This window comes from Triturus cristatus, chromosome 1_2, assembly GCF_964204655.1.
Source record: "Triturus cristatus chromosome 1_2, aTriCri1.1, whole genome shotgun sequence".
NCBI classification, from domain to species: Eukaryota; Metazoa; Chordata; class Amphibia; order Caudata; family Salamandridae; genus Triturus; species Triturus cristatus.
The window spans coordinates 842337315-842359356 of record NC_140580.1 but is presented as its reverse complement, the minus strand read 5'-3'; the positions used below and the strand labels follow the sequence as shown (position 1 = coordinate 842359356).

The window sequence follows — 22042 nt, the reverse complement described above, 5'->3', positions numbered from 1 at the left end:
AATCTGAAGTACATTCAATTAAAAGTTATCTATTGAATGGAATTTACATTATTTAACATTTTTCTTAAAGGTTTATTTTTTTTATTATGTTTAGTACAATCTTAAAAATGAAAATAATGATTTAATATTTCTATAGAAATTTTATATATATACACACACACACACGGCAGATTGGGGAGATGTGTGAGGAGAGCAAGAATAGGGGGAAGTGCAGAAGATGGAGAGCATGATCAGGAAAGAAAGGGAGAAAGAAAAAGAAAAGAGAAAAAAGTATCAAAAATTAATGTCAATGTGCCGTGCTCCTGGTTTTCAGAAACTTCACTGGATGCCCATTGCTCACCTTCTACCAGCAGAAAGAATCCTTTGGGGTTTTTCCTTAAGATTCGGATGGCAGCATTCACCATCTCTGGCAGTGAAGGGTCTGTTTGATTGTCCCGGTCCAGCTCGTACATCATGTCTATCGGCTCAAAGAGACCTGCAACAAGAGCAGAGAATTAGAGGCAGCGTCTGGAACATGGTGATAAAAAGACCTCAGAAGGCAGGGTGTCAACTGGAATTCTAGGGCAATGGCTGAAGAGTATCCTTAGCAGGGGGCAGGGTGTGAACTGGCATTTGAGGGCAATGGCTAAAGAGTATCCTTGGCAGGAGGCAGGGTGTCAACTGGCATTCTAAGGAAATGCCTGAAGAGTATCCTTAGCAGGGGGCAGGGTGTGAACTGGCATTTGAGGGCAATGGCTAAAGAGTATCCTTGGCAGGAGGCAGGGTGTGAGCTGGCATTTGAGGGCAATGGCTAAATAGTATACCTGGCAGGATGCAGGGAGTGAACTGGCATTCTAGCAAAATGGTTGACGTTGAAGGAACTACATGGTAGCATTCGAGATGAAGAGTGTAAAGGACATGGTGTAAACAGGCATTCTAGGGCAACTGCTCTTGCTGAAGATTGTAGATGGCAGGAGACAGTGTGCGAATTGGCATCTAGCGCACTGGCTACAGAGTATACCTTGAAGGAAGTAGGACATGAACTGGGATTCTAGGGCAATACGGAAGACTGCAGGTGGTAGGAGACAGGTGTGAACACTGGCATTTCACAGTAAAATCCGACACAAAATCCACGGTATTAATTTCCAGAAGATTCATCTTCTGGATCGAAAAGGTAAAAACATCATTCCCACCAGAAATGCCTCTTTTGCCAATTCTCATCAAGTTTCATTTCCCACTTCTAATCCCTAGTATGTCCCTCAAACAGATTCTATAGTTATCAATCATACCTACACATAGTGAGTGTAAGTGCTGTTGAGTGTGAGGCCTTTATTTTTGTAAAGTTAAATGTCAACTACTGATGTGGGGCCTCAGCATTGTTATTGTCTGGAAATTGGTACCTAGCTTTATGTATTTAATTTCTGGAATGCAAAGTGTTGATGAAAGCTTCAAGGGGCAAAGGCTGATGTCCAACACAGGCCTTTCGCTGCAGCAGCCAATAGGAACCATCACCAGAAAATTGTTATAGTCTTCCAGCTTCCATGAAATTGAAGGTAAGCACCTGTGTCTCCCTGCCACAGCCAGTCATGTTTGTTGGAAATGTTACGAGCAAGAGCAATCGTATCGTGATTCCATATAGATACCATAGATAGGTTTGCGGAAAAAAAGAAAATTGGGCCTCATTTAGGAATAGCTGAGTTTTAATGATTGCATCTTGTCATCTATAGATCTCAGGTGCATGAAAGATAGCCAGGCTATCCCACTGAAATGCAGTTTAGGGGTTAATCTTTTTGCACTGTGTTCATAGCAAATTTACATATGGCATATAGTTGACTGTGATTGGATGTCTTCAGGCTACTGAAGACAGCTTGGCCTGACCCTGCAACATTTTTCAGTGAAAGACACCTTGATGACTGTGATTGCCTCAGAGTCTTTTTCAGTCTACCCTGATGATGTGATTGACCCAGAGTTTTTCGGTCTACATTGATGATGTGATTGCCTCAGAGAGGGTTTCAGTCTACCTTGATGATGTGATTGACTCAGAGTTTTTCATTCTACTTTGATTATTGGGATTGCCTCAGAGAGTTTTTCAGTCTACCTTGATGCTGTAATTGCCTCAGAGTTTTTCAGTCTTCTTCATTTGTAGTAGGCTATCTGACAGCAGCTGAACATAGAAAGCCTGGCACAGCAACGCATGAGCACAGTAAGGGCCGGGTGCCAGCACCAGCAAATGATAATTTGCAACCAGGTGGGAAAAGCCTTTTCTTTTTAACAGATCTGGGCCCAATGAGTGAGGCTTTGTAAAAAAAGATATAACCAAGTTTTATGACATTGATCAGCTGAACCTATTTACCTTTCTCAGATTTGTTTTACAATTGGTTTAAAGATGATTATATACTCTTTGAATATATTGCAATGGTGCAATCCACTCGAACTTTGCTCGACATATGTGTACTAGTGCAAACAAATGGTGTGGTGTGTACTTTAAGAACAGCAATAGCACAAATACATCCATATTGTGTTTACAATAGCTTAAGCTATGGCAGGAAGAGGGTCACGACCTCTAAATCTGTTTCAATCGAATCCAAAACCCTTCTTGGCCTACACCAGATGCAACTGAAACAATATAAACACAGACTGATGTGACCTGTAACCTCATAGGCCAGCTGTCTCTGTAGGCCTTAGCCAGTGCCTGTCCACTCCCTGGTGTGTACTGAAAGCATATGTGCACAATGAACACTAAGCTATTGTGAGCTCGGCAGGAACATGCGTTGTGTCTGTGTAAGAGTATGATTTATGATGGTCACTAAAAGCAAAGTAGAGTGAGTGTGTGTGTTGTGGTGTAGGTAAAAACAGGTTACAAGAGCATAGGTGTTTTGTTAAATCGTTAAAAGTTGGAAGTGGGGAGAGCCATTTAATGACCAGTAAAAATGCCTTTCAAAGACAGAAAAGACAGTTGTAGAACACGGGCAAAAGCCATGGCTTAGACTATGGTACTCAGTAGAAGTTTTGCAGGAAAACCATGTGTTAATACCGCACCTGGAATTACCAGGCTGGTTCAGCAAGGGGGATGGCTGTCGACTGGGCTGAATGGGGTGAGATGTGTGCTGCAGCAACCTGGGCATCTCATTCTCTTTTTCTTAATCTTTTTGGCTCAGTGGTCAAGAAATGGAATTTGGTATTGCAGTTCTTACATCAAGTGCTGCAATCTATTTTTGTTTGTCAAAATCATGTATATTTTGATGTAATAAATTTGTTGTGTATGAAATCTTTCAACTGTCATTTGTTAAGCTTTGGTATTCCTGCAATAAGTAAGAAATGGGACGAGGAATAGATGAGGAGGTAATGCTCGGATTACTTACCGGCAATCTTCATTACTCCAATTCCATGTTCCTTGTCCCATTACGTATGTTCCCTCCCTCCTTATTTTAGGTTGAGCATTCAAGACCTCTTGTATATACTTTAGTATATAGTTATATGTGTATGTACTATGTGGGCTCTGGAGATCAGCCCTAGGACTTGTCTGCTTCCGCTTAAGGCCTTTTTTTTCTGTTCAACTGCCTCGATTTGTCTTGATAGAAAACGACCAGCAGAGGTCAGTAAAATACCAGAATTACTTTAGCATGCTCTAGATTCCAGTCCATAGAAATTGTCTTCTACGAGCACCCGTAGACAAAAATATTTTTTTCAAATCTTGTACTTTCAGGGATATGACCACCAAAGGCCCTGATTTTATATTAAAAACAGAGCTTAGGACTATGCCATTTCCAGCTGAAAGGCAATATTTCTCTTCATGTGTTCCCATACTTGGCGTGTCACGCAGTTTGGTGCTTACTCTCCCTCCATTTTAAAGAACAGTAGATGTTCAGCACCCAGGCTAATGTGCTGCATAGCTAAATACATATAGGTTCCCAAAGGTGAGACCGATTGCATTGCAAATGCTTGTTCTTATTTGGGAATGTTTGTGGAGACTTATTAAATCAGGATGAGTTGGTGGGCCCATCCAACTTTAATAGTTAAAGGGGGAGGGAGGTTTTTTTTTTTTAAATAGAGAGAGAGTGGTGCTTGGAATGGGCGGCCTTGGTTGGTGTCCCTCACTATAATTTCAATAAGAAATGGAACAAGGAATATGGAATCAGAGAGTAATGAAGATTACATGTAAGTTATCCGGGCATTACAACAGGATTGCCATGTCTAAGCACAGTAAATAATAAGTGTAGAATGTAATTAGTATTGCATAATTTAACAATACTTAACTTACGGGTACTCAATCTGTTGATGTTGTAAGGATGAAAAGCTGACTTGGTTTTGTCCTATTTCAACGTATTACTTGTACATCAGACCCGATATTAGCAGTGTTTTTAACTGGACGTACACAACTTACCACTGGCAAAGCAGAGTGGACAGTGGTGGGAATTCAAGAGGACAAAGAAATATTTAAAAACAAGCCCTAGCAGCTCCAGAGGTCCGCTGTGGATCTTAACCTGTGGGCTGAGGACCCTTGGGGGTCCCGCAAGGCCTACTCAGGGGATCCGCAGCTATTTTCCAAAATTGAATATTAAAATTCTCAGATTAAAAATGAATAAAGTACATACAAATGAAGAAGCTAAATTGAAAATGTGAAAACAGTTTCTGTATTCGATCGGAAATTAAACAAAATATTTCAATATTTAAGCAGTTGTTTGAGGTATACTTGTTTTTGTATTTTTATGCATTGATGCTCAAATCATAGAAATTGCTTAGGTCATGTGTCCCCAGGTTCCAATAATGACTCAGTGGTGGGCCCCGGATTCTAGTACTGATTCAGTGGGGGTCCAAATAAGTCCAAAGGTTAAAAACCACTTCTATAAAGTAACCAGTCGTATCAGAGTTTTTTACTCTCAACACCCCCAAAAATGTCAAATTGTTTTAATAGTCTCCTTTCTGCATGTTTGATCATTTGACGCAATAAGATGATTCTGAAATTATGGTGGACCAGCCAGTAATTGCAATATTGCTGCAAAGTCAGCTTTAAATGGGGAATAGAATGCGTAGACTGTGATTCCACCAGTTTTTCCACATTTAAAGGTGCATCGTTAGCACCATCTTTTTGCTGGTGCTAACTGATACAATTTCCTGTGTAGTGAAGGAGTATTGCTGCTTTACTTTTAGTGATGCTGCAATACCACTTCACTCTAATATGCAAAATGGTTGTAACATGATTTTTTATAGTACCCGACCATTTCTAAATGAGGGCTTGGGTAGCGTCTACAGAGTTGCAGCTAGTGGGTAGTTGGCCAACTCTGTGGGAATGGAGGCTTGTAATGTGATTTAAAAAGAAAGAGAATACCCAGCACATTAAAGACCAATCCCCAGAGTTTCAGACCTATATACCTCCAGAGAGCTTATACCAAGAATTCATCAGGAACAAAGCTATGGGTGGCCTTCAAATGAACGATTTTTGATACACTGATAACAAAATCTCATTGATGCTGTTCTATAAAAGTTCTTAAACCATTTCATTGTGTGGTCTTCTTTGTTGTTCATGTTTTCAAGCATATTCTTTGAATGGAACAATCAATTAAATTCAGACCATCCCCAGTAAACAGCCAACACGTGTTTAGCAATATTCACTTGATCAGGGTTCTCGTATTAGTTTAGTTCAGCTTTGAATTTTCAAAAACTCTTTGTTTTTGGACATTGTATTTGCTTTGATACGTTTGGAATTCCATTCTGTTTGTTTTCTGGGCCATGATATGCCCTTGTTTTTGGCTGACACAGTTCCACCAACCTTGATTTACTCCTCAGGATATCCACTATGTCTACTGAGCTAGGTAGCTCAGTAGACAAAACAGCTTTTTTACAAAGCTGCACATCAAACCATCAGTTCAGACACATGTGGGTAGCCGAGGCAGCTGCAGTATCCAGTCTTTACAATTATTACTTTCTCTTTTATAAAATTCATGCTCAACAACTCTCTTTGATAGTTGAACTACCACAAGGACCTAGAAGTGCCAAAGCCGATGGATGGAATAATACAGGTGCTAACATAGTGTGTTACTGTATCAATAAAAAATTCTTAAGTCTCATAGAGAAATGTTCTCCTCAGAAAAACCTAAAACCTAGAAGAATATTGTTGGACTTGGCCCTTTTCGCAGGGTCATCCCTGAACTTTTTGCCTTCCTCCTATACTTTTTCTGACCTGTTGCTGGCTGTTTTATGACTCTGGGCACTTTACCACTGCTGATCAGTGCTAAAGTGCATATGCTCTCCCCACTGTAAAATGAATGTACGAATTTGTGATTCCATGATTGGTTGGTTTGGTTTACCTGTCAGACCCTAGTACAGTGCACCAGGAGTGCCCAGGGCTTGTAAATCCAAATGCTGCTGGTGGGCTTGCAGCACTGGTTGTGCCACCCACAGAAGCAGCCTGTAAAAGTGTGTCTAAGGTCTGCCATTGCAGAGCCTGCGTGCAGTCTGGTACTGTCATGCTGACTGGGCATGTGCACCCACTTGCCAGTCCCTAAACCTTCCCTTTTCTTCATATCAGGCACCCCTATGGTAGGCCCAAGGGCAGGGTGCATTGTAAGGATCAGGTAGGTCATGCCCTGGTGTGTGTGGCATGTTCTAATAGTGAATTACAGCCATTTTCGTTTTTCACTATTGCAAGGCTACTTGTTCTCCATAGGCCAGAATGGGCAATTTGGTTATTACATTTTATAATCCTAACTGACTCAGGGAACATGGTAGAAATTCGAATTTAGTATGTCTGAACTCAGGATGATAAAATACACCTTTTAGTGAAGTTGGTTTTAACATTCTGAGTTTGAAAATACCACTTTTAGAAAGTAGGTATTTTCTTGTCTAACCATTCAAACCTGCCTCTGCTAGGCTGTGTATTGCTTGTCTGGAGTTTGAGTGACAGGGCTGGGGAATTCCAGGAGACAGGGTGAGGTGGCCCAGTGGTGAATAGAGAGATCTGCATCTAGATGGGTGGGAGGAGTAGCACCTGGGACCTGAATAGGGCTGTGCCTTCCCTCCACAATGCTGGCTCCACCTCCTGTGGTGCGTCTGATGTCTCTGCCCTGCACTCTGAAAGGAAAGAAGGAGTCAGGTAAACAAAGTGCTCCAGGACTGACCAGAACCAGTTTGAACAAGGAAAAGGCCCCTCTGCCTTCAGAGGACAAAGGATTTTGGGGTATAAGTATTGGGACCCTGATCCCAAGAATTTAGATCACTTTGGGAAACAAGAAGAAACTCTTCTGAGGAGAGGAACCAAGAAGAAACTGAGGAGAGACTATCCCTGAAACTGGGGATTGGCCTGCAGGGGTTGCCTACTGCCAAAGAGAGGAGCAAGGAACTTTGTGTGTACTTTTGCTCAACTTGTGAAGGATCTCCAAGGGCTTGGAAAAGAGCTTGCCTCCTGCTGAAGTCTCAGGAACAACAGACTTCACCCCCCAGCTCCCCAGAGTTCTTTGGAAGTGCCTGCTGCTGTGTTGGGCCTTCTGAGGGACTGCGTGTCGCAAGGAGCTGGAATAGCGACTCAAGAAGGAGAAGCGTGCCCCCGTCGGAGCTGCTGTCATTGCATCGCGTAAAGTGTGTCGCCGCTGCAGCTGTCGCATCGAGCGGAAGCGTCTCGCATCATCGAAGAAGTGTCTCGCAATCCTGAAGAAGCGTGACGCCATCACAGCCATCGTAGCTGACGCATTGCACCGCATCAAGAAAAGTGCCTCGCATCCATGGAGAAGCGTGCCGCCGTCGGAGCTGTAGTTGTTGCATCGCGTAAAGTGTGTCGGCGCTGCAAGCTGTCGCATCGAGCGGAAGCATCTCGCAACGTCGGAAAAAAGTATCGCCGCCAAAACCGCTGTTGTCGCATCGCGTAAAGTGTGTCGCCGCTGCAGCTGAAGCATCGAATCGAGTCTTCTCGCAACATCGGAGAAGCGTGCCGCATCTGGAAGATCTTCACGTCTTTATTTCTTTGCACCAAAATCTTCATCGCATCAACATCGTTGCAACACTTTCGTTGCCCTGCGTGTCGCATCTAAAGGTCCATTGACTTAAAGTGTCGCATTTAAGAACTAAAGAGAACTAAGCTAAATCCTATCATCTTAACGTAACAGTATTGTGTATTTTTGTCGTTTTTGGTCTTGTGGTAAATCTATATAAAGAATACTTATTTTTTATATAAAACCTGTGTGGTGTCCATCTGTAGTGTTGTCACTTGATTACTGTATGTGTTCACAAATGCTTTACACACTGCCTCTGAGATAAGCCTGTCTGCTCATGCCAAGCTACCAAGGGGGTGAGCAGGGGTTATTTTAGGAGTGTACCCCCTTACCCTGACTAGAGGCAAGGGTCCCTATTTGTCAAAAGTGCATACCTGTGCCAACTAGAGACACCCAAGTCTAACAAATATTTTATCTTTGGATGGTCTCATCTAGTATTTCGCGATTACCATGCCATATTTCTGTAAGAGGAATGAGGAATGAGCAAAATGGTTCCAAAGTGCAAGAGATGTCATGTCACACCACAGGTTAGCAGTCCATCTTTACAGTGACAGGTTTAATTGATGATGTTGAATGAGGTGACACAAGGTGCACCACTTGAAGAGCTGTGGTGGAATGTACTAGTTTGTGACTGGATGAGGAGGGGTGGACGCAGAAGTATGAGGTGAGGTGCAAGAAGGGGATCCTAAAGATGGGTGATTGCTAGTAGCAATCAATGTTCAAGCCTTGGCGTAGGCTAAACATCCTGTGATTCTGGGCAAATCACTTAATCACCCCATGCCTTACAAAAATTAATGTGTACCTGTGTAACGCAACTGGTGCTCATGTAAAGCGCTCCAATATCTTCGGGTCGAGTTCACACTATATATAACCACAAAAAAAGGAGTAAATCTTGTCCTAATAAACACAAACTTACACAGAAACAAAGAAATGCAACAAATACATAGATGTCTGTATGTTACCCTACAGATGGCTGCAAGAACGGCTGGATCAGTGATCTCTGGTGAAGTTTGGCAGAACAGTTCCAGGAGCGCTTAAAGTAATTTTTGTCACCTTGAGAAGATACGGACAATCTGCCACCAATGCCTTGAATGCATATTCACCAAGAGACTAGAAGTAGTGAAAGTCACATCACAAACCATTCCACTATTGATGACATCACGAGAGGGGAGTGCTTCAACAATCTCATATTTGTGGGTGAGAGGCTAGGGGAAGAGCAAGAAACAGAAACTACAGAAAGTAGGGCTACTCAAATCTTTATTTCTTCTTGTTCCTCTTCTTGCCTCATGATGCTTGAAGTAACAGATAAAAAAGGACAGGTCCTGGCATGCCAAAGACCAAGCACCCTAAATTGAAATCCATGCTAACCCCATGATGTGCTCCCACCATCCAACCAGTACATCCTCCATTCCTCTACTCACCCATGAGGTAGTCCACCTCTTGCTCCTTGATAGCCAGGAGCTGGTTTCTGTTCCAGACATACGTAGCCACCTGAAGAGAATAGCAGACACAGAGTCAAGATACAGAGCAACGCAATTAGGGTGAAAAACATGGTCTGTAAACTTGGGGCAAAGGTCGCAGAACTAACTCACAGATTTCCCTCTTCTGGCAGGACAGTTCCTTATGTGTTGCAATGAACACCTCTCCTTCCAAGTTTGAACCAATTTATCAATCTAAAAAAAAATATCCTGTCCGCTGCATCTCAATGGGCAGCTAAAGCATCTAGCTGGGCCTTCAATGCCCCCACCCCACTTGCTTCTAAATTCCTTGTTGTTTCTAACACAGACTGGTCCTCAGGAAGTCTACATGCCGATTAGTGAGGCGTGGAAATCTAAATCCCATCCAGCAGCTACCCACGGCTACTCCTACCATAATGTGACTAGGACCTTCAATGTGCCACCTGCACAGGTGCAAATCTCGATCAGCCCACCACATACAACTAATGAAGATAAGCAAAACAACTGAAATCTTCTCTTCCCCACAGACGCTTGGCTCGATTCAATGCTGCTTGACTGGGAAGACCGACAATATGTAATCATGCCTTCCATGCCTTCAATTGTCTGGTGGCCGAAGTAAAAAAGCTTTCCTTAAAAAATCATCAAAATCATCTCCCACCCTTCTAGTGGGACAGTGTACGGATTACACCACCACTCAACTAATTAAACACACATTGTTTGAAAATGCCAAAAGTCGACTTACGTAATGATGGGGTTTGTAGCCCATCATTATTATAATATTGTACCCCAGCATTGTAGCCCAAAGTAAAAGACCCTCTTGGAGTAGAATGTTTTGACCAATTTGTTGATCCCCTACATAATCTACATCAAGAAACTGCGAAATGCTGGCCAACAGAGAAAGCAAAAAATCTGGACTAAAAACCTAAAATAACCCAGCCTGACCAGGTACATCTACCAACGTCTTAGATTTGCAGAGGAGATCAAAGACGTGAATGTGTTTACTGCTTCCTAGTTTAAAATGCGAGCTGACATCATTAACGCAGTAGCATCCTCTAAATCTGTAAGGAAGAAACCACAACAGTTTGCCCCATGGTTCCTAAAGAACTTAAAGATTGTTAGAAAAGATAAAAAGTCTTACGCACTGAAGTGGTACGCTATAATCTCCCTCCCAATGTGCTCTTGCCTCCTCTACTCACATCCACCTGTCCCCACACATCCCTCGTCTCTAATCTACTAACCTCTAATCTTGGGTTCCAGAGTGGTGTGCTACTCTCTGCACAGCATTTCAACGCCTCGTCAGGGGTAGTAAGTGCTATAATAATACTATATACAATTTCAAGTAGCCTAGAGATCTATACGCATCCAAGGGAGAAAAAATTAAGGCAATATTGTAGCATGAATGCTTCTCCTGCTTCCTTTTTGAATGCCTATGTCTCAACAGCCAGAGTCCATCAGGCCTTCCTTTTAAATCAGTTTACTTCTTGTTGCTATGTGACCGGTAGCCTAGGACACCTGTTTATCAAATTGCAATGGTTAGCGCAAGTGATATCATGTACCACGTGACCATAAAATACTTCATAGCCCCTCGACAAACTAATTATTGCTGCAGGGGACGTGAATGTGAAAGGAGTGTAAAATGCAGATAATGACCAGGTGCCCCCCGCATATAGCGGTGGGGTGCCCTTAGACGTTACATGTGCAGGAGCCAAACGGGGGAGTCCCTCTTCTGTCTTTGGCCAGGAAGTGGAGATGGTCTCCAGTGACGTCATCTGGGGTGCCCGGACAGCTTATAAGGCATCACGAGGCAAGGGATCAGCCTCTTTTTCCCTCCACTGCGCACCAGCCAGCATACCACAGTAAACACCCACCCATCCACTCCTGGACGAAGGAGGAATACGTGGAATTTCTTCCAGCAGAAAAAGGGGGGCTACCCAAACATTGGACTGATTTACTGAACTTGCACCTTGGAGGGGTGTTGTTTTGTGCAGGCACTGGGCAGTCGGGAGTGGGGACGGACCTGCTTTTGACCCTGGACCTTTCTGCCCTACCCCAGGATGCCTAGAGTTGAACATTTTGGGGGTTTTGCCTGGTGATAGGTACCCCGGCAGGGACGGAGAGCTGTGCGGTACCCTGGTGTATGTGGGACTGCGGGTAGTGTATTGCCCATCCCTCTGAGCGCTGGAGGGGAAGTTGCCATGAAGTTATACCCTGGATGCCCTGGGATGAGGGCGTGGGCGATGGATATGGAAAAGAGGCCTACTGGCACTTTTTGCATTCTGAAGTGTTGTCAACTGTTTTATTGCTTGCACAATCTTTGAGCTGGTTGGCTGGTCGTATGTAATATATTCTCAGAACAATAATGGCTTGGACCGATCTTACAAGTGCATTCTGAAGTGTTGTGCTGTAATATGTGTAGACAACTGTTTTATTGCTTGCACAATCATTGAGCTGTTTTGCTGAACTTACGCTCTGTATTCTCATAACAATGTCTTTGGCTGATCTTACAGTATTCTCATAACAATAATGTATGCCTTAACTATGGTTATCATTCCTCACTGCTGTGATGTGACTATGTGAATAAAAGGCTACTCCCTTGGTAAAACCACATTAATTGCAGTTGTCTAACTCTTTGGATGTCATTTCGGTGGTGGGCGGTGAGTTGCACGTTCTGAGCGCACTAGAAAGAGGCCTCACAGTTAGAGCTCTAGCCCGACAGTGCCAAGGCTAACAAAGAGCAGTTTCTCCTAAAAACAAAAGGGGAAGAGAGGACTGTTTTGAGCAGTCCAGCACACAACTTCCTGGGTAGTGTGAAATTCAAACATCTAATAAGTGTGTCATTCACCAAAACCACCAAGTCTCAATTAAAGACAGATGATTTATATACTTTTGACTCCACTATCTTCAATTGAGACTTGGTGGTCTTGCAGAACGGCACACTTATTAGACTTTTGAGTTTAACAAAAAGCAGTCCCACAGGCAACAACTGCTACTCCTGGCTACCCTCAATGAATGACCTTGCTCTAGAAAGACTCCACACACAGTGTGACATCCACACGCTGATAGCTTCATTGCTAAGTTCTCCAGACCCGTCACAAGATCTTCATGTGGTATTGCGAGGTCACTCGCTCGATTATGTGTTGAATGGTGGTGACTATCTCAGTCATTCAGAACTGTGAAAGGTTTTTATATACATTCTGTTTTAGTGTATATTTTACAAATAGAGATTTCCCAGAGAACACTACACACCCTCTGTGCGGTGTTAATCCCTGAGGGGAAGTGATGCTGTTTGCGGGAAGCAGGTTTCAACAAGTGCCAGCACTGGGGAAGGGGAGGTGTGTCTGGCAGGGAGTGCTCACAGACACAATGCTGAGGCTGTTTATCTCACCTCTGTTCACCCCTTAAATATTTGAGCAATATACAATGCTCTGGTTAGTGGCTGGTATCACCATAGGGACGTGGACTGCTTGCACATGCGTCTTCTCCCACTGTCCCTTTTTTCAGTCTGTGACACGTTCTACTTGCTGTATATATTTTACATTTATACTGCAAATGTCAAATGTTTTATATATGTTTTATTTTATCTGCTTTTATGGCTTATAAGCCTAAATTAAGTTTAAAGTAAAGTGAGTATATATTTTTAGTTCCTGCTCTGGCAACTGTCACCAATAAGAGCATGGGAATGAAGAACGATTGATAGATTATCAACAGTAGTCTAAGATACATAGTCAATGAAGACATAGTCCTCCCCTCAACCTGAGCAAGCAATGCAGCTAAATTGAGGCTTTCGATTGTGTAAGCTAACTGCTGCAGGCTGGTGTTTCTTACAATCAAAGGTTTAGTGATATTTTTCAGTGGTTCTCCCCTATTCCACACATGTTGATAAAGTGATTCTGAAAAAAGGTAGCTATCTCACTCCAAGTCGTTAAGGATATTGTCTCCAGTCCTGAACTTTTTACTTTCAAATCACAGATTTTAAATGTGTTCATCTAATTAGCTCAATGGAAGAAAACCAAGACTACAAACCCCAGAATGCATTAACATATCACACAAACCAGCATCCCTAATGACCTGGAGGAAGGTAGTCACTCTAGTTAAATCAAGGTGTCTATTGGGTAGGAAATAATCAACTGGCCAGCACACTAATACCTCCCATGTGTGCACGTATGTACTCCAGATCAGTCTTCCACAGTAGAGTTGCACAGTCACTCAAGAGAGGCAGATGCCCTGCTTCTCGGGAACACAGTGAGAATGTTACATGCTACCCAGATGTGTTTTCATAACGCAATGCAGTGAGAACACAAAGGGCTCCACAGAGAGGAAACGCAGAGACACGCCTGTAACCAGTGATGTGATAGCCCCATCCAGCTTGCCTGACCATTGTTAGGAACATAGGAGGAAACAGAAAACACTAGGTCTGCCACAGGGGGGACATTTTTCCCACAAGCAGACTGCCTTTTTACTTGAAGGGTAGTGGGAAAAATGAGAATCAGTCAAGAACAAATGAATTGCGCTTCCAGGCTCTTCTGAAGTGTTCAAAAGTGGAGATCAAATGGGGTAGAGGCTGATATCCTGGCTTGCTTTTGACACCCCTCGCATTGTTGAGGGACGATCTGACCCGATGGTGGAGCCTTTCCGGTCTCTGGGCTGGTGTCGCTGATGTGATTCAGGCTGCGATGAACCCCCGGATCGCTGGCAGCGCCGATCCACTTCAAGCGGGGATTGATTGGTGCACATCTCCCTGTCTTGCCACTAGTCTGTGCTGCCTTTCTTCGCTTCCTCCACACTGCGGGAGCCCCGTCATATCCGTGTGCGGCACCTTCTTCCACAGGTAGGAGATTCCTTTGCCTCCCGATCTCCCGCATCTCTCCCTTCCGCCTTGCAGCTTTGCTTCGCCACCTCCACATTGCGGGTGCCGAGTGAGGAGCTGGGACGGATAGCGGATGTCGCTCCACACTTACGGGGGGAAATCTGGAGTGTCTGCGCGCTACTAGCTGGGCGCTGTCTGTTTCTGAGGCCAGGTCTCTCGTGGAACTTCGTGCAGGATTGGAGGTGAAGCAGCTTTGCCATATTTTTGGAGAAATGGATCAAGGGTATTTTCTACCTTGTTAATGGATTAATTTTATTATTGTCACGTAGGCATTGTTTGAAAACTACACTGAAACAGTAGTTTTTGTGTGCCCCACGACTTGCTACTGCATTTTGTTGTCATTTTGGTTTGAGGGCTCCCTTTCTTGGCCACCATCTTGTTTCTGGGCTTGAAGCTGGATGCCCCTCCTCCCCAGTCCCTATGTTCAGCAGAGCATGGAAATAGAAAGGAGTGGCCTCAACCTTCACCTTCTTAGTTTGGTGGCCATCTTGGAATGGGCAGGTGAATAATAGCCATACATCTTGGCAGGGCATAATAAGAGAAAAATTCTTTCGACATCCCCTGCTGTTGGGTTGCTTCCTGGAGTGGCCCTGCTGTCTTTTTCCCACACACATTGTTTTTTGGGTGGTCTCTTCCCACCTTATGGTTCCAGCATTCTTAACTTTAACACCATCCCCCTCCCACCGATAATACATTTCTATGGATCAATAGACACACTTCTCACAATGGACTTGAGTCCTGATCCCTCAGGATCCAACGCTTCTATCATCAACTACCCACCCAACCTATCGAAAAATGCGGCCAAGAAATACAAGCATCACTATCTCAGGGCCTGGCCCGAAACTTTAATCTCTGATGTCTACTTTTCCACTATCAACGGTACAAAAGTTAATGACCTTATTTTCTACACCAGGAAAAGAGCATGCTGGCGAAAAGTCTTCTACTCTATGCTCCGAATAACAAGTTCTAGGAAAACACCTCACGGCATCAAGCTCACAACAGCTCCTTCGTCCACACTCAACACCAATACCACCATCACCCTCTATAACAATGGTATCATCCTAATCCAAGCGTCCAATGTCAATCTATTTAAGATAACCAACATCTTTCCGTTACTCAAAAACGCGGCCTCCTCGAAAACCTAATGTCACCCATACTCACCCTCCCATCTCTCTGGACCCATCGAGTCCACTCCCCGCTACATTAGGAAGGCCATTTCCCCATCTCCCTCTAAATCACTCCTCACCACCTGATCATCACAGAGGGGTGCCATCCCAGGTTGCTAGACCCCTGAATCTGATAGTGAGAGACTCCTCGGTCACACCCGACGCACATCTAGCCAGTCCGAGCCTATCTGCTCCCCGACTAGAGAGAACCCATGCTGTACAACTTGCATTGCCTCCAATGATTGAGTCATCTTCCCCCAGCCCTCTCCCTTTGTCTCATATGAGGCTGGAGTCCAAGCAAATGACCACCACCGATCATGATCGGACAACTTCAATCAATCTGGCGAGTCCTGGACCTAACCCTCATCCTAACGATCACTCCCCCCTTACTAAGGCACCTACCTCACTATTAAAAGCACTTGGATCTCAGCTAGTCTTAAATGACCATCTTCCTCCACCGGATCCCCCCTCACCACCTCGGACCCTGTAGGTAGACACCGAGACCTCCCTTCACTGATCGATTCCCTTTCATACCCTCCTCCTCTCACTCAACACCCAGACTTGGCTGCACGCCTAGATGAGATTTCTCTTCAGTTGCACCTTATAACGTCTGAGCTACATGTCTTGAAAGCCCTCTCAAATGACCTTTTCCCCATGCTCAGATCTTTCCTCACCTCTACAAACTTGTCCAATGCTCCATCTAGCGATAGATATCCAATAGACAAGCCTTTACCTTCCTCCATCTTGAAATCCATTCCCCTATCTAACGACACCTCTTGCCCTAGAAGATATGAGACCTACCTTGCGTCCACAGATCTACAGGACCTGCTCAACTCTTACCCTAATTGGTCCAACAACAACATGAGCCCGCCGAGACAAATACAATCCATCCTTTCTAACCCAAACAGAGAACCTCCTAGCAATCCCAGAGGCAGCAACAAGATCAACCTCACTCATGTGAATACCACCCAGAATCCTCCCACCACAAATACCCTACGAATTAAATGTGTACTTCTAAATTGCACATCAGCCAGTAAACACGCCACTGATATCTTCGACCTCATACAACACATGGACTTAGACATTATCATCCTCACTGAAACTTGGTTAAATCCCGCTTCCACTCCTATTTTAGACATCCTAGTACCTCCCACTCATGATATAATTAGGTTAGACAGAGCTTGGAAACTGGGTGGGGGCTTAGCCTGTATTCATAGAAACACACTTTCGATTTCTCTTGTGGAGTCCTCTGCGCCCTTCTCTTGTGAATATTTCTGTCTCAGCATCTCAAGTAAGAACCTGCCGGTGTGCAAACTTCACACTTTCTACCACCCCCCGGGAGACAATCTCCCCTTCATTGAGCAATTATTTGAAATCATTTCTAGCAATGTTGACTCAGCTGTGTCCCAAATCTTCCTTGGTGACTTTAATCTTCACTGGGCAAACCCCAAAGACCCTGCAGTTTCAAGCCTTAAAGCCTTTTTAAATGATCATGAGCTGACCCAGCACTGTGACCAACCAACTCATAATAGAGGAAAAATTCTAGACCTCATTATTTCGAAAGGGCAGACCGTCACCTTGGATTCTATTACCCCATGTGACTGGTCAGACCACCACTGCATCCTTTTTTATATCAACAAGGAGGTACTGTTGAGGAAGGCTCAACCAATGAAATCAAAGATATGGAAAAGGGACCTCAGACTAATAAACTCTGTTGAGCTAGCCGCCCATTGTACATCTGCCCTCTCCTCCCAAGCAGACCTGACTGAGGTGCAGTTACTCACTGACTCCTACAATTGGACCATCTCCAACATCATGGATGACATTGCTCCAATCAAACATAAAAATGCTTCAACAAAAATATCCAAACCTTGGTATAATGATAACTTAAACACGGAACGTCGCAACCTTAGGGCAGTTGAACGCTCCTGGAGATCAAATCCCTCCTCGGACCAACTTAAACTCCTAAGAGACGCTAGGAGCCTCTACTACAAACAAATCAGGAACGCCAAGTCTAACTACTTCAGACACCAATTGGATCAAGCGGCAAACCGTCCCAAGAAACTTTTCGAATTGGTCAAACAACAATCAATTGTAGGTCCAAACCTCTCTGAACCTGGAGGCAGTCCACCCTCTTGTGACAAACTTGCTGCTTTCTTCTTTGAGAAATCAAAACTCATATCCTCTGACCTCGCTGCTAAGAAGGCTGTACTTCTCTCCTCCAGGGCAGCCTCACCACCTGACCGCTTAGAAAAGCTCAACTCTACCCCCCTGAACGCTAAGAACAATGCGTCTTGGGACACCTTTACCCCACTTAGTGAACAAGACATCAAAAAGATCCTCCTGAATATCAACCCTTCCAACCACTTCAGTGACCTGTTACCCCCGGCCATTTTCAAGGAAATCAAGAATGCACTCATCCCCACCAGGACAAGGATTGTAAATGCGTCTCTATTACAAGGCACAATCCCTGATTGCCTAAAAGCAGCTCAAGTATCCCCTATACTAAAAAAACCTAACGCTGATAGGACCGATCTCAATAATTTCCAACCTATCTCCAACATCCCCACCCTAGCGAAACTCCTTGAAAAATGCGTTCAATCCCAACTCTGTGCTCACATTGAGAATTACCAACTCTTAGACCGGCATCAATCCGGCTTTCGATGGGGCACAGCACCGAATCGGCCCTCATTCATGTTATGGATGACATTTTAAAGATACTCGATCAAAACGAATCCTGCCTCCTGATTCTCCTTGACCTTTCCTCTGCTTTTGACACGGTTAATCATGACAACCTCTTATCCATTCTACAAAACAGGATGGGTTTTGGTGATCAGGTGCTACAGTGGTTCTCGTCCTTCCTCCACCACAGATCGCAAAGAGTCAAGGCAAATCACTCTCTCTCCCAGCCCTCTCCAGTTCTCATGGGGGTCCCCCAAGGACCAGCCTTATCTCCTATCCTCTTCAACCTTTTCTTGGAACCATTAGCTAACGCACTTAACTCCATGGATATTCGTTTCCACATGTATGCCGACGACACGCAACTCTATTTGAAAATCTCATCCCCGGAAAACATCATCTCACTCAACACCACCCTAATGTATACTCAAAACTGGTTAACTGAGAACCATCTCCTGCTCAACACCTCAAAAACACAATTCCTGCTCATCTCCCCTCCGAATCTCATCCCCAATCTTGACCTCTGGCTGAGCCACTTCACTGCTTTCAACTGCACTCCTCTCATCATAGACTCAGCCAAATCTCTAGGAGTCACCATGGACAAGAACCTGAATATGAAAAATCCTATCAGCAATACATGTAAAGGAGCAAACCACTTGATGAGGACATTCAGAAATATCAAACCTTTCCTTCCACTTAAGGATTTCAAGCAAGTGGTCCAAGCGCTTGTCCTACCGAGGCTAGATTACGGTAGTGCTACCCTCTGTGGTCTTCCCAAATACACCCTGTCTCCACTAAGGGCATCACTGAATGCTGCTGCTAGACTGGTTATAGGCACCAAACGCAATGAGCACATATCGCCAGTCCTAAAATCTCTAAATTGGCTCCCCTACGAAGCACGAATTCAGTTAAAAATTGCCGTTATGACGCACAAAGCTATCCACTTCAATACTCCCAGGTACCTGGCACAAAAACTCGAACTATCCTGTGGTGTAAGAGCCTCTAGAAGCGCCACTACTTTCCTCTTGAAACCACTTATCCTTAACAAAAAGAGAACTTGTCACAGAGCCTTCTCTGGCGCTGCTCCAAAGATATGGAACTCTCTTCCACCAGAAGTACGCAGAATCTCCGTTACAACGGTGTTCAAACTGGAAGTCAAAAGATTCCTGATGGATAAATTCCTTCAGTAAGTGGGCTAGGCTCTCTGGACCGCTGTCATTGTTCCTACTTCCATGGTTCCAACATTTACTACTACATTTTTTACGACATACTGTGTCCCTCTTTCGCGACCCTGTACAATTGTGTAACATAACTTCCATGTGGCATTTTCGTGTAATTTATGATCATTCGTGTTTTTATCCCTACTTGTTGTTGTTTTTACATTATTGTCCTTCTAGTTCTGGTTCGAATGTAAAGCGCTCTGATATCCTTTGGGATCTTGTTCGCGCTATATAAAACTGTATAAATAAATAAATAAATATGGGTTTGTCGGGTCCTGAAAACAGCTATGGAAGCTGTATTTACATTCTTTAATATCCACTCCATGCCCTTCCTCTTGTTTCTCAGTAACTCTTAGGTTTTGATGGCTTACCAGTGGAACAATGGGTTGATCTTAAGAAGTCATTTTGGGTCAAAGACCAATGATCTCACTTCTTCTATGCCTGTCAATTTGGTGATTGAAACACTGTGACATATGCTCCAAGAATCCAAGAACATGCATATGGAGGAAATTACATATAGGAATATGAAGATCTCCCCAACAGGCCGGTGATTGCATGACTGCTAGGGTTGGGGTAAAGGCAAACATGTTGAAGACTTACTGCCGGAAAAAAAATCTTAGCTGGACATAGAATCTCTCAAGGTTTTTTCTTGTGTCTTACATTTCAGAAATTATTTATTGTTGTGATTTTAAAAAAAAAAAAACCTAAAATAGTTCAATAAAAATAACAACAGTGTTTAAAATGTATTCTTTTATGGCAGATGTATGCAAAGGCAACAGTATATGAATGACATTTACAAGAGTATTCTCTGACTATCTGGTTGATCGAACTTTTCCATAGCCACATCTTAAAAACTAGCTACTCTAGTTAAAACCTGTGGCTTCTCAGAATTCAGGCACAGATTAACTGCATCCTTGCATGTACAAATTTCATGTCTTAAAAATTCACATATGAAACTAGTAAGTACTAGTATTTACAAAGACATAAAATGTACATTAGACTCTGGATCTTGTGAGCACAGCCTACAATCAACCTTGCTTTCCCAGTTATGCCATTGGCCTCTAATATCCAAAATTTGGATTAGGCAAAAATATAAGCGCATTCATTTTCTGTCTTCTGACTGAGTCTATCAGTGTTTCTAAGTAAGCCTGACTGGTTCTAGATTCAGAGGTAAGGATAAGATAGTGTGTGATCTTTTGCTCAGAGAATGTAAAATAATCTAAAAGCCTGGATTTTTCTAAAAATGTCTTGCATCATGAGTGTTCTATCAAGCCCCTTGTGAGTTCAGATGTTCCTGTTAACTTTGGAAATATGTTAACCATAGACTGTCTGCCATCTCCTTTTAATCCTTTATGAAGTTCTAAATGAGTTCTTTTAAAGTAATTATATGCCTTTTCTTAGCCTGTAGCACAGCTTTAAAAGAAGGCAAACCGTACTTGACATGTCATGTCAAGATATGCTGAACTCTAAATGGACTTGTTTGTTTGTTTCATGTAAATGCTCCATTCCAAGGGCAGCCAGCACGTATATATGGCATGTGCAGGAGCTCATGCAGCAATTACAAGATCATATGAAATATAATGTTCATGTTCGCTATCACCCTTAACCATCTTTTACTACTCAATCCCACCCACCACAACCTTCACCATCAGACACCAGATCTACCCATCTCTCCTCCACAGAGGTGGGAGGAGAGGAAGTTTTGGCCCGAGAGGACAGTGGTCAATGAACTGAGGACGGTAGCCAACTCACTTCCATGTCTAACAAACCAACCTTCTGATATTACCAGGCCCACCGGTGGAAGAACTAGAAAGCAGCAAAGGTCCATTGATTTTGTGCATGGCTGCGATGAACTAAAAGGTCTTTTCCAGGTGGCAATTGTACATTCACAGAAGGACTCCTAATCATGTGCCTGCTTATAGACAAAGCCCAGGTCCATTCAGATTAAAATGGGTACCATGAGGCCTTGAGAGATTATTGATCATTTTATACACAGATGTTCATTCAATAATCTTCAATTTCAATGCAGACATGGTATGCATAACAGTAAGCGCATATACTCTTCATTAATACATTCAACTACCTAACCCAATCTCTCTTTGTGAGAAATTTAGGGTGGGTGATTCTTAGCCATCACTGCGTCCTTCCCAACTTCAACAATAGCCATCAGTACCTTATCTTTGGGTTTTTTCTCTTTCCAAATGTTGATGAGGTTCAGGCCATCAAGGCGAGTTCCGTTGGCCTTCTCGTCTGTGGGATATTCTTCATCGGAGTGGTTCTTGGGGTACATGTATTTCCGTCCGCCTCCCATGATCACCTAAAAGAGGGAGAAAAAAATGAGTTTCTGTCTAACCAGTTCTGGAAGTTTAACATCTCAACTCTTCACACCTGTCAGTTCCCAAGAAGCTTGGTTCTCACACAGATGTGCTAGTACCGCCTCCACAGACCCTGCAGCCTCCTGTCACACATCAATGTCAAACACAAAGCTTTCAGAGAGTAACCAATTCCAGCATCCACCCGACTGTGTTAATTTGTCCTCACATAACCTGCCTGGAAATGTAAGATCAACACTAATACACTGCAGTGCACACAGAGCACAGGACCTCTGTTTTTGTCTTCAATTGTACAAAAAGTGCATATTTATCTTGATCCGTATCCTAGAAACATATACATAAAACACTAGTGCGTG

At 43.5% G+C, this 22042-nt stretch overlaps 1 protein-coding gene across 3 annotated transcripts in view; it reads right to left on the bottom strand.

Moving 5' to 3' along the window:
• Positions 1-22042, bottom strand: part of ALPL (alkaline phosphatase, biomineralization associated) — a 312269-nt gene that overhangs the window by 38977 nt on the left and 251250 nt on the right. For all 3 annotated transcript variants that reach the window (XM_085608992.1, XM_085608990.1, XM_085608991.1), the window contains exons 7-9: positions 21527-21670; positions 9386-9455; positions 341-475 (exon numbers count right to left, since the gene is read on the bottom strand). In XM_085608992.1, coding sequence (XP_085465118.1) covers positions 341-475; positions 9386-9455; positions 21527-21670 — 349 coding nt within the window. The remainder of the gene's footprint in view (positions 1-340; positions 476-9385; positions 9456-21526; positions 21671-22042) is intronic.